General features: G+C 43.5%; 1 protein-coding gene across 9 annotated transcripts in view; it reads right to left on the bottom strand.

The window, feature by feature from the left end:
• LOC119282196 (proteasome subunit beta type-8-like) overlaps positions 1-12385 on the bottom strand; it is a 42307-nt gene extending 29922 nt beyond the window's left edge. For all 9 annotated transcript variants that reach the window (XR_005138656.1, XR_005138659.1, XR_005138654.1 and 6 more), the window contains exons 1-3: positions 11847-12385; positions 8233-8331; positions 8040-8142 (exon numbers count right to left, since the gene is read on the bottom strand). Coding sequence is in view for 4 of the 9 variants with exons in the window: in XM_037562530.1 (XP_037418427.1) it covers positions 8040-8142; positions 8233-8331; positions 11847-11893 (249 nt within the window). In the remaining 5 variants the exon portion in view is untranslated. The remainder of the gene's footprint in view (positions 1-8039; positions 8143-8232; positions 8332-11846) is intronic.
• Positions 12386-13635: the final 1250 nt, after the last annotated feature.

Below are 13635 nucleotides of genomic sequence, written 5' to 3'. Positions count from 1 at the left end.
ATCCCGATGATTTCTACTCGTATTCTTACATCTTTTTCTCGCTTTTATATACAATCGTCCGCGTGTGGTGAATGTGGTCTACTGATGTGCCACTTCCCCTCCCGGCCTACTTATGGCTTGCTTCCTCGTCCGCTTCCGCCTGTTGACCGCCTTGGTCTTCCAAGCGTTGGCGCTAGTGTTCTTGAGCAGACTTCTTATCGTGATGTTATCCATACCAAATGGCACCTTGCGATGGCAGAGGAGATTGTTGCTCTTGAGCGCATCGGCACATGGGATATTATTTCTCTTCCTCCTCGTGTTCCCATCACTTGGTGGGAATGTTATGACTCACTTTGACTTTTTATATGTTCTTCTTATGCTCATGTTCCTCGACTTTACTACACTCGTGGTCCACATGTTGTGGATTCTTTTGATAAGCCATCTCCCTCGAGTATTGTATCTTCTTTCGTTGGCAACGCACCGCCTCTAGCTTAGCCTACTTATGGCTTTCGAGCTCGCCCGCTTCTGCCTATTGACCTCTATGGTTACAGCGCAGCTCTTCCCGAGACGACTTCTTGCCGTGAGGTTGTTCATCACAAATGGCTGCATGTGATGGCATCTAAGATTGATGCTCTTGCCCTCATCGGCACGTGAAATCTCATTTCCCTTCCTCCTCGTGCTCGTCTCATCACTTGTAAGTGGGTCTACAAGGTTAAGACTGATGATACTCTTGAGCGTTACAAAGCTCGTTTAGTGGTGAGAACATGGTCATGACTACGAAGAGACATTCACCCATATATATATGGCCCATTTGACCAATCTTCCCACACTTCCTCAATGTGGCTTCTATTCACCGCTAGTCTGTCTCTCAGCTTGATGTCAAGAATGCCTACAAGTAGCCACCGCCTAGGTTCTCTTCCTAATGGCATGGTTTGTCGTCTTCGTCGATGTCTATATGGCCCTAAGCAAACCCCTCGTGCCTGGTTTGAGCGCTTCATCTCAATGGTGATTGTGGCTAGTTTTTGGCGAGTGCTCATTATCCTACACTTTCGATCCACCATTCAACTCGTGGTCGAACACTTCTTCTGCATGTCGATCATCACTGGCAACGACTCTTAAGTACATTGCCTTGGTGAAGGCTCGTCATAGTGAATTTGTTATGTCCGATCTAAGTCCTCTTTGGTACTTCCTTGAGATTGAGGTTTCTTCTACCTCTAATGACTTCTTTATTTTCGAAGAGAAGTATGTCCAGGATCTTCTTACTCGTGCTACTCTTACTGATGAGTGCACTGTTGAGGCTCGAGTCAACGTCCACCTTTGTGACCACCTCCGCTCCCTACCAGTCTGGATGGGCATCCTTTGCCTTGTTGCGGGTTGCTACAAGCACTGTCTCAATCCCACATCTCGTGTTCCCTTTATGTGTGACGCCATAACCGCACGCTCGAGCACCACCAATGGTGAGCAGGAGCTCGGACAGTCGACGCGTACCTGGATTATGCACGAGACGAGCCGAGGACAGGCGCTACCTAAAGTCGAGGCCAAGGGCGCACAGTAGGAGAACTTGGGGTGCTTAATCAAGCACGTGGCACACAACCCGCAAACAGGAAAGGAATACCTAGCCAGATCGGCGGGGTACGAAGAGTGCACATGCAAGTGGGATACCGGATCAAGTCCCTCTACTTCCAGTGCCGCCAGTCTCTGCCTCTATTGCCTTGTGTACCAGATATTTTCAAGAGTGGCATCATCGCCTTGGGTCACTTGTGATCTTTCGTCCTTAGTTCGACGTGATCTTCTTGGATCCGTCTCCGATAATGTCTCTAATACGTGGTCCAGTGTCTCAGCATCCTTTAGACCTTGTTCACTCTGATCTCGATGGATCATCTCCCTTTGCCTCCGCTAGTGACTTCTCCCAACACACCTGAATATATACTTTATTTCTTCTCGTAGTGAGGTCTTTATCTATAAGCCTTTTGCTGCCATGGTTCACACTCAATTCTCTACGCCTATTCATGTGTTTTATGGTGACCCTGGTGGAGTATATCTCCAAGCTGTTGCGTGGAACCCTTGCTAAGCAGATTTTGCTTCTCTTATCCTTGTGCTCATGCTCAACATGACGTGGCTAAGCGCAAGCATCGTCGCCTTCTTGAGACGGCTCGTCGATTGATGGTCATCGCCACTCTTTCACCGCACTTTTGGGCCGAGTATGTCTCCACTTCCATCTATCTCATCAACCTTCAGCAATCCACTGCTTTGTAGGGTGACGCTCCTTTCGAGCGTCTATTTGATCGTTTATTCGGCGCTTGAATTTTTTGGTTGTGTTTGCTATGTCCTTACCCCTCGTGAACGCACCAAACTGACTTCTCAGTCGGTTGACTGTGTCTTCTTAGGATACAACGATGAGCATAAGGGATATCGTTGTTGGGATCATGTTGGTCATCGGATGCCTATTTCCTAGGATAAGACTTTTGTAGAGTCTCCTCCCTTCTGCCGCATCCATCTTCCTCGACCTTTTCAACGGAGGAAATCTCTCTTTTTTTTAAATCCAACACTCCTATCACTCCCTTATCTCTGATTATTGTAGATCCAATGCCATCATCTCCTATGTTTCCTCACCTCGTTTATTACATGATTCTACACCTTCTATCACATTGTGGCTTCCTAGTCTCAATCACCTAAGTTTATCCCGATGATTTCTGCTCGAGTTCTTACATCTTTTCCTCACTTTTATATACAATCGTTCGCGTGTTGTGAATGTGTCTATTGATGTGCCACTTCCCCTCTCGGCGAACTTGTGGCTTGCTTCCTCGTCCGCTTCCGCCTGTTGACTGCCTTAGTCTTCCAAACGTTGGCGCTAGTGTTCTTGAGCCGACTGCTTATCGTGATGTTATTCATGCCAAATGGCACCTTGCGATGGCAGAGGAGATTGTTGCTCTTGAGCGCATCGGCACGTGGGATATTGTTTCTCTTCCTCCTCGTGTTCGTCCCATCACTTGGTGGGAATGTTCTGACTCACTTTGTTGCCAACGCACCGCCTCTAGCTTAGCCTAGTTATGGCTTTCGAGCTCGCCCGCTTCTGCCTATTGACCGCTATGGTTACTGCGTAGCTCTTCCCGAGGCGACTTCTTGCCGTGATGTTGTTCATCCCAAATGGCTGCATGTGATGGCATCGAAGATTGATGCTCTTGCCCGCATCGGCACGTGGAATCTCATTTCCCTTCCTCCTCGTGCTCGTCTCATCACTTGTAAGTGGGTCTACAAGGTTAAGCCCGATGATACTCTTGAGCGTTACAAAGCTCGTTTAGTGGTGAGAACTTGGTCATGACTACAAAGAGACATTTACTCCTATATATATGGCCCATGTGACCACTCTTTGCACACTTCCTCAATGTGGCTTCTATTCGCCGCTAGTCTGTCTCTCAGCTTGATGTCAAGAATGCCTACAAGTAGCCACCACCTAGGTTCTCTTCCTAATGGCATGGTTTGTCGTCTTCGCCGATGTCTATATGGCCCTAAGCAAACCCCTCGTGCCTGGTTTGAGCGCTTCGTCTCGGTGGTGATTGCGGCTTGTTTTTGACGAGTGCTCATTATCCTACACTTTCGGTCCACGATTCAACTCATGGTGGAACACTTCTTCTACATGTCGATCATCACCGGCAACGACTCTTAAGTACATTGCCTTGGTGAAGGCTCGTCATAATGAATTTCTTATGTCCGATCTTAGTCCTCTTTGGTACTTCCTTGAGATTGAGGTTTCTTCTACCTCTAATGACTTCTTTATTTTTGAAGAGAAGTATGTCCAGGATCTTCTTACTCGTGCTACTCTTGCTGATGAGTGCACTGTTGAGACTTGAGTCAACGTCCACCTTTGTGACCACCTCCGCTCCCTACCAGTCTGGATGGGCATCCTTTGCCTTGCTGCGGGTTGCTACAAGCACTGTCTCAATCCCACATCCTGTGTTCCCTTTGTGTGTGACACCATAACCGCACGCTCGAGCACCACCAATGGTGAGCAGGAGCTCGGACAGTCGACGCGTACCTGGATTATGCACGAGACGAGCCGAGGACAGGCGCTACCTAAAGTCGAGGCCAAGGGCGCACAGTAGGAGAACCTGGGGTGCTTAATCAAGCACGTGGCACACAACCTGCAAACAGGAAAGGAACACCCAGCCAGATCGGCGGGGTACGAAGAGTGCACACGCAAGTGGGATGCCGGATCAAGTCCCTCTACTGCCAGTGCCGCCAGTCTCTGCCTCTGTTGCCTTGTCTACCAGATATTTTCAAGAGTGGCATCATCGCCTTGGGTCACTTGTGATCTCTCATCCTTAGTTCGATGTGATCTTCTCGGATCTGTCTCTGATGATGTCTCTAATACGTGGTCAAGTGTCTCAGCATCCTTTAGACCTTGTTCACTCTGATCTCGAGGGATCATCTCCCTTTGCCTTCGCTAGTGACTTCTCCCAAAACACCTGGTTATATACTTTATTTCTTCTCGTAGTGAGGTCTTATCTATAAGCCTTTTGCTGCCATGGTTCACACTCAATTCTCTATGCCTATTCATTTGTTCTATGGTGACTCTGGTGGAGAGTATATCTCCAAGCTGTTGCGTGGAAACCTTGTTGAGCAAGCTTTGGTTCTCTTATCCTGGTGCTTGTGCTCAAAATGGCGTGGCTAAGCGCAAGTACCGTCACCTTCTTGAGACGGCTCGTCCATTGATGGTCACCGCCTCTTAGACGGCTCGTCCATTGATAGTCACCGCCTCTCTTTCACCACACTTTTGGGCCGAGTATGACTCCACTTCCATCTATCTCATCAACCTTCAGCAATCCACTGCTTTGTAGGGTGACGCTCGTTTCAAGCATCTATTTGATCGTTTATTCGACACTTCAATTTTTTGGTTGTGTTTGTTGTGTCCTTCTTACCCCTCGTGAACGCACCAAACTGACTTCTCAGTCTGTTGAGTGTGTCTTCTTAGGATACAACGATGAGCATAAGGGATATCGTTGTTGGGATCATGTTGGTCGTCGGATGCCTATTTCTTAGGATATGACTTTTGTAGAGTCTCCTCCCTTCTACACGTGTCCATCTTCTTTGGCCTTTTAAGTGGAGTACATCTCTTCCCACAATTTTCCCGACACTCCTACCACTCCTGTTGAGCCCTTATCCAGTCGTCGTACTGCTCATGCTTCTCTGATTGTTGTAGAACCAACGTGTCATCTCCTATGATTTCCTCACCTCGCTTATCACATGATTCTACACCTTCATCACCGGTGGCTTCCTTGTCTCCATCACCTGAGTTTATCTCGCGATGATTCCAACTTTTATTCTTTCATTTTTTTCCTAACTTCTATATAGGTCGTCTGTGTGTTGTCGATGCATCTAATGATGTGCCAACTTCCCCGTCTCAGCCTACTTATGGCTTCCGTCCTCGTCCGCTTCGTCCAGTTGACCGCCTTGGCCTTCCAAGCATTGGCGCTGCTGTTCTTGAGCCGACTTCTTGTTGTGATGTTCATTCCAAATGGCACCTTGTTATGACACACGAGATTGCTGCTCTTGAGTGCATCAGCACGTGGGATATTGTTTATGTCCCTCCTCGTCTTCGTCCCATCACTTGGTGGGTCTACAAGGTTAGGACTCACTCTAATGGTTCTTTTGAGCATTAGAAAAACTTGTCTTATGGGTCATGGCTTTCAGCAGGAGCATGGTCCTGATTACCATGAGACTTTTGCTCCTGCAAAACCGTATGCTTGTGGCCTCTGTTCGCCACTGGTTCGTGTCTAGGCTTGATGTTAAGAATGTCTTTCTTAATAGTGAGCTATGTGAGGAGGTTTACACACAACCACCACCTGGGTATTCTACTCCTTACGACATGCTTAGTCGTCTTCATCACTCTCTCTATAGCTTTAAGCAAGCCTCCCGTGCCTGGTTTGAGCGTTTTGCCTCTATGGTGGATGTTGCTGGTTTTCAGCGAGTGCTCAAGATCCGACGTTGTTTGCCCTTCTTTCTGCTCTTGGTAGGACTCTTCTTCATGTTGATGACATGATCATCACCGAAGCAGACCGTGAGTATATTGCCTTTGTGAAGGCATGCTATGCAGTTTCTTATGTCTTATCTTGGCCCTCTCTGCTACTTTCTTGGGATTGAGGTCCCTTCTTGGTCCAAAATAATAATTCAGGATCTTCTTACTCATGCTGCTCTTAAAGATGAGCGCAATGTTGGGCTTCCTTCACAGTGCATACCTCTCTTTCTCTTTTGAGTTTTTCTGGTCGCGCAAGATCTTTGGTCTTCCCCCGGAACCGATGAAAAAGCGGAGACTCCAATGGAGCTCAATGTTCACATCCTGCTGCTGATGTTCATCCATTGTCTAATCTGGCGCTTTATCGACATTTTATTGGGAGTCTTGTCTATCTGCCTGACACTCGCCCGGAAGAAGAATTCTCACAACGTCATCGCTCCACTTTCCTACTCTACCTTCCACTATATGCTCTGTGGCATTGTCGTCGTGGCCAGGATGGTGGCAAAATCACTAGTGACGATGTCGCTCGCATGATGTTGCTAGAGCCTTCATCCTCTCAAGTGGCATGAACAGCCGAATGGGACAATGCCACCATGGATGTTGGCATTCCCTCTATTGCATCGTGAAGTGTTTGGGAGTGAGACTAAGAGTTATACGGGGAAGGAGATGATGCCTACCGTATTAGCGGAATGAGGCCTAAACAAAATCGTTGAGATGAGTTATAGGCCCGCTACCAAAATGGTTGGTGTATTCTTCTCCAAAGGGGGACACGCGTTTGATGCAAACACGACCGAGTGGGATATAATCATACTCTATCAAGCTCAAATGATAATCTTCTTTTTTTACCCTGCTTCCAAATAATAATGACCCAAACACTAAACATAGCATTGATCATAATTCTTTATACATCACAACATATCCTTAGAATCTGCTAACATCTAAGGCAAATTTGAAAAAAAGAGTTTGCGAATTAAATAAATGCTCATAAATTCAAAAAATATGTTTGTGAATTTGAAAAATGTTGCCAATTCCAGTAATGTTCACGTATTCAAAGAAAATTCCCGGATTAAAAAAAATGTGAATTCCAAAAATGTTCACGTATTCATAAAATGATCACATATTAAAAAATGTTCACGTATTCAAAACAAGTTGATGAATTCAAATAATGTACATGAATACAAAAATTGTTAAATGTTCGCGTCAAATTCAAAAAATGTGCGTGGATTCTAAAACAATGTTCACAAATTCCAAAAATGTTATCGTGTTCTAATATTCAAGACAAGTATGAATTCCAAAAATGTTCCTGAATTCAAAAAATGTTAAGGAATTCAAAAAATGTTCACGACAAATTCAAAATTGTTCATGGATTCTAAAAACTATTCACAAATTCCAAAATCGCTCACGTATTCGAAAAATGTTCACATATTCAAAAACTATTCAACCATTGGAAAAGGTTCAAAATTTTCAAAAAATATTCACGAATTTGGAAAATATTCGATGATTCAACATTTTAGCAAATTCAAAAATGTGAATTGAAAATTGTTCACAAATTTGAAAAAGGTTCAAAAAATTAAGAAGGAAAAAAGAAAAGGCGAACACGAAGAAAAACATAGCGTTGACCATAATTTTTTATACATCACCATATTTTTTAAAATCTACTAACATGAAAGCAGTATACAAAAAGAATAAATCTACGCATGTACCTTACATGTACCATTATAATTATATTGTTTTAGAAATCCTAGGTAGGTTTGTCTAGATGTCTAGACCCATGTCTATACTCTACAGCACCTTCTATACTCTACAACAATGTACGTTTGGTGTGGGCTAATTTATCACCATCGTCTCGACGGTAATCTCTATTCCCAACCTAGGGGTGTGCATTACACGATGGGGGGAAAATCTCTGAACTTCACCAATAAGTAACTCAAATAAACAGTTATGTATGTGATTTCAAAAGAAAGATATAAATGGCAAGGTGTTTAACAAATCTGCATGCATGTTGTATACAAATATCAGGATAGAAACTAAGAAACGGAATGCATACCACCAGGAACACAGCCACCACTAGCTCTGTCACAGAATATTGCGTGATAAAAGCCCGCCATGCTAACTCAGCAGCTTCCTCAACTGACATGTTGAATTTGTAACTGAAATGTAAAGCACAAACATAAGGGATGCAACTTCAAGATAATATAAACTGTGAGCAAAGCCACATATAGAGGTATAAAAAAACTTACCCCTCATCCAAGATACCATAAGCACACAAAGAACTACAGAACCGGCTGCTTCCCTTGAGCCTTGCACCCTCGCTATCAACATAGTACCAAGACCAGACCCTAGAAAAAGAGCGGAATTGTTAGGCATAGACCTAAGTACTGCTTAATGACACTAAAATATGTCAAAGGGCCACTCGCAGTTCCATCAAATCCAACAATCATTGTACCGATTGGAAGTACCATCCCATGGTATGAAAATAAAGGATATTAGCCAACGGTCTTTAAAGAACCAGCAATAGAAATCCTTCGCTTGCTCATGAACCTCTGAAGGAAGAAACTATTGTTATTCCTACTATCTTTAGTTCTTTACTATTAAAGGGGAGTGCGGTTGTGATGGTAGGCTGTGGTACGTCGATTCGCATGTTCGTGTGTCGCTTCCTCGCCTCCTCTCTCAAACAAATACTTGTCAACGAGTGGACCCGCCAGCTCTCTTCCCTGCCTCATCAACTCGCTAACCCCGATCTGATTTCTTCTTCCTCTCTCGTTAAGAGCGAGCGCGGCCACAGCTAGGGTTACTATCGCGTCCAGCCGTTGCCGCCTCACACCGCTGCCTGGGTTGCTATCTGACACACCAACCAAGAACTGCAGTGTCGAACACAAGCCTAGGTCGCCCTCGTTTGTAGATGCAAGATGTAGCTCGCCATCTTCTATGCCACGTACGACCTTCATCTCTACCTGCTTCCCAGTGTATCGAACAGAGGCACCATGGCAGGACTCAAGGTGTAGCAGCTACTCTAGTTGTACATGAGCCATGGGTTCAAGAGAGGTTCTTGAAGAGAGTCGATTTGTTAAGCCTTCCCTGGTATTTGTCTTCAATACCAATGTATTATTTTCTCATCACTAAGCTTTTGTCTTGCTCACTACTTGTTTCTTGCACTATATGGCCAGATCTAGCTTCTTCATTTATCCATGATTTTTCTTTAAAGTCCACCGACTAAACATACAAGAGCTTGGCAATTCTTTTTGGCTGCAGCTAAAACTTTATATTAAAGTGAACTTTAGTTTTGTTGGTTTCTTGTTCATAGAAACCGGCAGCAAGAAATAAGGCTAGATTAGCCACGGCAACATCAGCAAGTTTATGAGCATGTACCTGGACCCTCTGTATGGCAGTTGATCCATCTTACATTAAGATTAAAGTCATCTACATCAATATATTAATTTTGCTCCTGGTATGCATCTCTTGGAGAAATCTTAGGGCAAATATTTTCTTATTTTTGCTTTCTTTAGAAATCTTGGAGAAATTTAGTGTAGACACCTTCAGTTCTGTAACATAGTTGAATGTAAAAATTACTACAATAAGCATTGTATCACAACAGTGGGCTAATTCTGTAAAGAAATGCAATGATGTAATGTTCTTGGTTAAACTTCAGTTATATATTATACTTAGTAATGCAAATTCAAGAATTAAGTTTGCAGGCATGTCGTCATTGTAGTCCTGATAGATATTTTGCTTTTCTGTATTTACGTGCATTAATAGAGTTACTAATATTGTTTCGATATTTTGTTAGTAGAAGACTGGATTGTGTCTACAACCAATGCGCATCAATGCGATCCAAAAATAGGCAATTCGAGGTGGATTTCACTTGTGGTAGAGAGAAGCCGCACAGTTCAGATAGCAACACGGGACTTTATGGTCACAGATAGATTGTCGTGGAATAACTCAATTGATGGGATGTAGGATTCACGTCGGTGCAGATTGCCGAGTACCATGCAAATGAAATGTTGGTTGCAAAATTAATGATCTGCCTCTTTGTCGAGTAAAATTGATAAGAGTTATAAAGTCGAGAAATATTTTTTCCATCGATCTTTTAGTCTAGCAAGTAACATTTTTCCCGCCATTCTTTTAGTAAACAATACAATTGTTTGTGCAGCCACAAGTATGCTACCTTCCGTTTCATAAACAGATGTCCTACTACGAAACATGCAGTAAAAAAGATAGCTCAATGTAAACAATATAATTGTTTGTGCAGCCACAAGTATGCTACCTTCCGTTTCGTAAATAGATGTCCTACTACGAAGCATGCAGTAAAAATGATGTAAGTTTGACTACTACAATATAAAAGATGGTTCACATTTGTAAGATAAATGTTATTTTTGATTTATCATGTTCTGAGTTTATCATGACTGTAAATTACAGAACTATTTCTGACCAAGAGAGAGAGATATGTGAAACTCATGATTTAGCTCATTTAAATATCACAAAATTATTTTAGGAGAGACCATCTAGCGTACTCAATTGTGGCGTTGGTCGTGCTATTATTTTATGAGTTTATTTTGATGTCTACTTATTTATTTTAAAATTAAAATCAATATTATGGGTAGCAGCACATTCACTGGTGATGCAAGAACATTCCAGCTTGCCTGAAGAACAAAAAGTTCCATTATTTTGTGAGTCTATACAATTGTTTGCTTGCATTGTATATTAAACTTCATGTGAATTTGCATCACTTGCACTTTAATCCTTACTGGATATATACCTATACTAACTGCCAACCCCAAGAAAATTCACACGCTAATTATTAAATAAAAAGATCTGAATCATGATTATTTTTTGTCCATACAAGATAGTTAGAGTGTAATCAACTATACAAAGACCCTACATTATCAATATATGCAGATGAAGAATACAAGACTTGCACTCAGTCCTGCTTGGTTCCTTTCGTTTGTGCCACATCCATTGGAAGTGAGCTTTTAGCTGTCTTTCTTTGTGATAAAATGTGAAAGATTCAAATCCAATGTTGATATCTTCTTTCCAGAATGATGCTTTGTTGGTCTTTTTCACCTATTGTCTCACATGTTGAATATCTAGAGCATACTTAGATTTGCTATTTCTGTATTTTGTTTTTGTAGACTTAGTATAAGGAGTAAGGACACAGAGAAATAATATTTGAAAGGTGCAGGTTGAAATATAATTGACAAAAAACATATAAGGAAAAAGGTATTACTAGAGATAGTCATTTATGATGTCAAATTCTCTCCCTCACGATTCTTGGCTTGTTGCCTTAGGCTGATGACCCACCTAATAAAAATAACTAATAATTTGAATTACAATGCATAATGTGAGTTTTATCTCTCCGTCAAGACATGTATCCTTCAATAGTGTACTAGACCTTATGTAGAGAAAGAAAGATAGAGAGGACTAGTTCTTGTTAATTTTGTCAGAGAGATGGAGAGACAAACATGGAAAGATGGGAGACACACAAATGGGAGAGATGGAACATCAGGGGGACTTCGCTGCTGCTTCTTGATCTGCTTCGGTGAGCGAGGAGGTAAGAAACGGGGACATAGAGGAACATTGGGCTTAAAATTTATAGAAACTCGAAGATTGACAGCTGGAAGCTATGCTGCTTTCTGTTCCCATCGAATTTTGTGTGCGCAATTCGGTTGGGCATTACGTCAAACATGTGGAAGGCATAACACACATGTATTATGGTTCACCACCAATAGACAGCAACTCCAACGGCATGCAGTAATCAAGAAATTTAGAGCAATGGCATGCAGTAATCAGAATATTTAGGTCAAAAGAGGGAATCAAGTCATGACCAAGAAAACAGATCAATGATGATGAAACTTACATCTCGTCGTGGCTTCGTGCTTGGAGATGAGGCGTGCAAAGAAACATGGAGAGGAGATACGCTGGACGTCGCTGAGCTGATGCAATTGTTTCCCACAGGGCTCAGTTTGCCGTCCATCGCTCTTGTATGAGGAGCCGGCAGATAGCGGCGTAGCGCCCCTCAGCCTGCGCTAGGGGAGAACACGGCAGAGTACAGGGCCGTGGACGTCGAGGGGAGACGGCAGATTGGAAGCACGACTCGATTGCTGATCTGCGGAAGAGCGGCGCCACGGCCCACGCCGTCGAAGCCGGCAGGCAGCGAGAGCGCACCGCGAACGCAGCTTGTCCCGTGAGGAGGACAGCAGGCCGGCAACCTGTCGTGGCGCCGCCGCGACCCGGTCTGATCTGGGATTTGGATCGAGGGACTCGAGTCCTTTTGCGGCTTGCGGAACGGGCAAAGAGTCCATGCCGATGACGGGAACCATGGGGGCGGGCTTGAGCAGAGTTCGTGTCGGAGCAGGAGTTCGTGGCGGCGGTGGGGACTGGTGAGGAAGGAGGGGATCAAAGCTGCCGCCTGTGTTGTGGGCTTCGACGGTTTCTTTTACAGAAAAGCGACCTAGCGGAAAACCGGGCCGACAGCAGCTAGACACGGGAGAAGGCCCAAATGGATCGCAGGCCCAGCCAAGCGACAACCGCAGCGGACGACCAATTGTAAGGAATTTCCTATATGACGCTCGTTCGTATTTTTTAAATTTGATCACTTTTTACAAATAGTAATTTCAAAAAATATTCAATTTTTAATATGAATGTTCAATATTTTTAAATTTAGTTTAGAATTGTAAAGATTGTTTTAAATTTAAAAAATATAATAAAAAACACAATTAAAAAACGATCACATTTTTAAAAAATTGTTCATCATTTTCAAAATTTGTTCGCATGGTTCAATTTTTTTTGAACATTTCCTGGAAACCATGAACAATTTTTCAAAAGACAAATAATGTTTGAAAAACAGAACATTTTTTGAACAGCATGAGCAAAATTTTGAAATTTCAAACTTTGGCTAGCAACAGTCCTTAACCAGTGAGAGGTCAGTAGTTCGATTCCTTGTGCGTGCACTGCTTTTTGTGAATTGTTGTTGCGCTACACTACCAGCAGGGCGAACGGGCATGCACGCCAATGGGTCGGCCCAATCGAGGGGTCAAATAGGAGCTTACCGGTTGTAATGCAAGCTCAGTCGAACAACACCAAAAAAAGTAGTCGTTGGTATCGCATTTTCCCTCTCTCCAGGTTTTGTCGCTTCTCGCGTTGCTCCGCCGACGTTTTAGTTTATCGTTTCTCCTCCCATATAGGGTCTTGTTCGGGCTGACCAGGGGTTGCGCTATAGTACCAGCAGGGCGAACGGGCGTGCACGCCAATGGGTCAGTCCAGTCAAGGTGTCAATTATGAGCTCCCCGGTTATCACGCAAGCTTAGTTGAATGATGACAAAATAAGCAGACAATGGTATCGCCTTTTCCCTCTTGCTAGGGTTTGTCTCTTCTCTCATCGCTCTGTCGATGTTTGTGTTTATCTCTTCTCCTCTCATTTGCGGTCTTGTTCGGGCTAACAAAGGGGTGGTCTCGTACTCTCGTACGACTTCCCAGCCTTTGTGAGCTATGGTTTGGATTCTGAGGAGGGAATTCAGCGGGTTTATTCAATCTTGGGTAAGATTGGATTGCGGTAGCTACTCTCATGGTGTTGGGTGATTGGGCTTCATTGTTTGAATTGTGAGAGAAATAAAAAACGTCAAGCCATGACGCGGGATTTGTATCTT

This window comes from Triticum dicoccoides, chromosome 1A, assembly GCF_002162155.2.
Source record: "Triticum dicoccoides isolate Atlit2015 ecotype Zavitan chromosome 1A, WEW_v2.0, whole genome shotgun sequence".
NCBI classification, from domain to species: Eukaryota; Viridiplantae; Streptophyta; class Magnoliopsida; order Poales; family Poaceae; genus Triticum; species Triticum dicoccoides.
The sequence above is the reverse complement of the archived record's forward strand: the minus strand, read 5'-3'. Positions and strand labels throughout refer to the sequence as shown.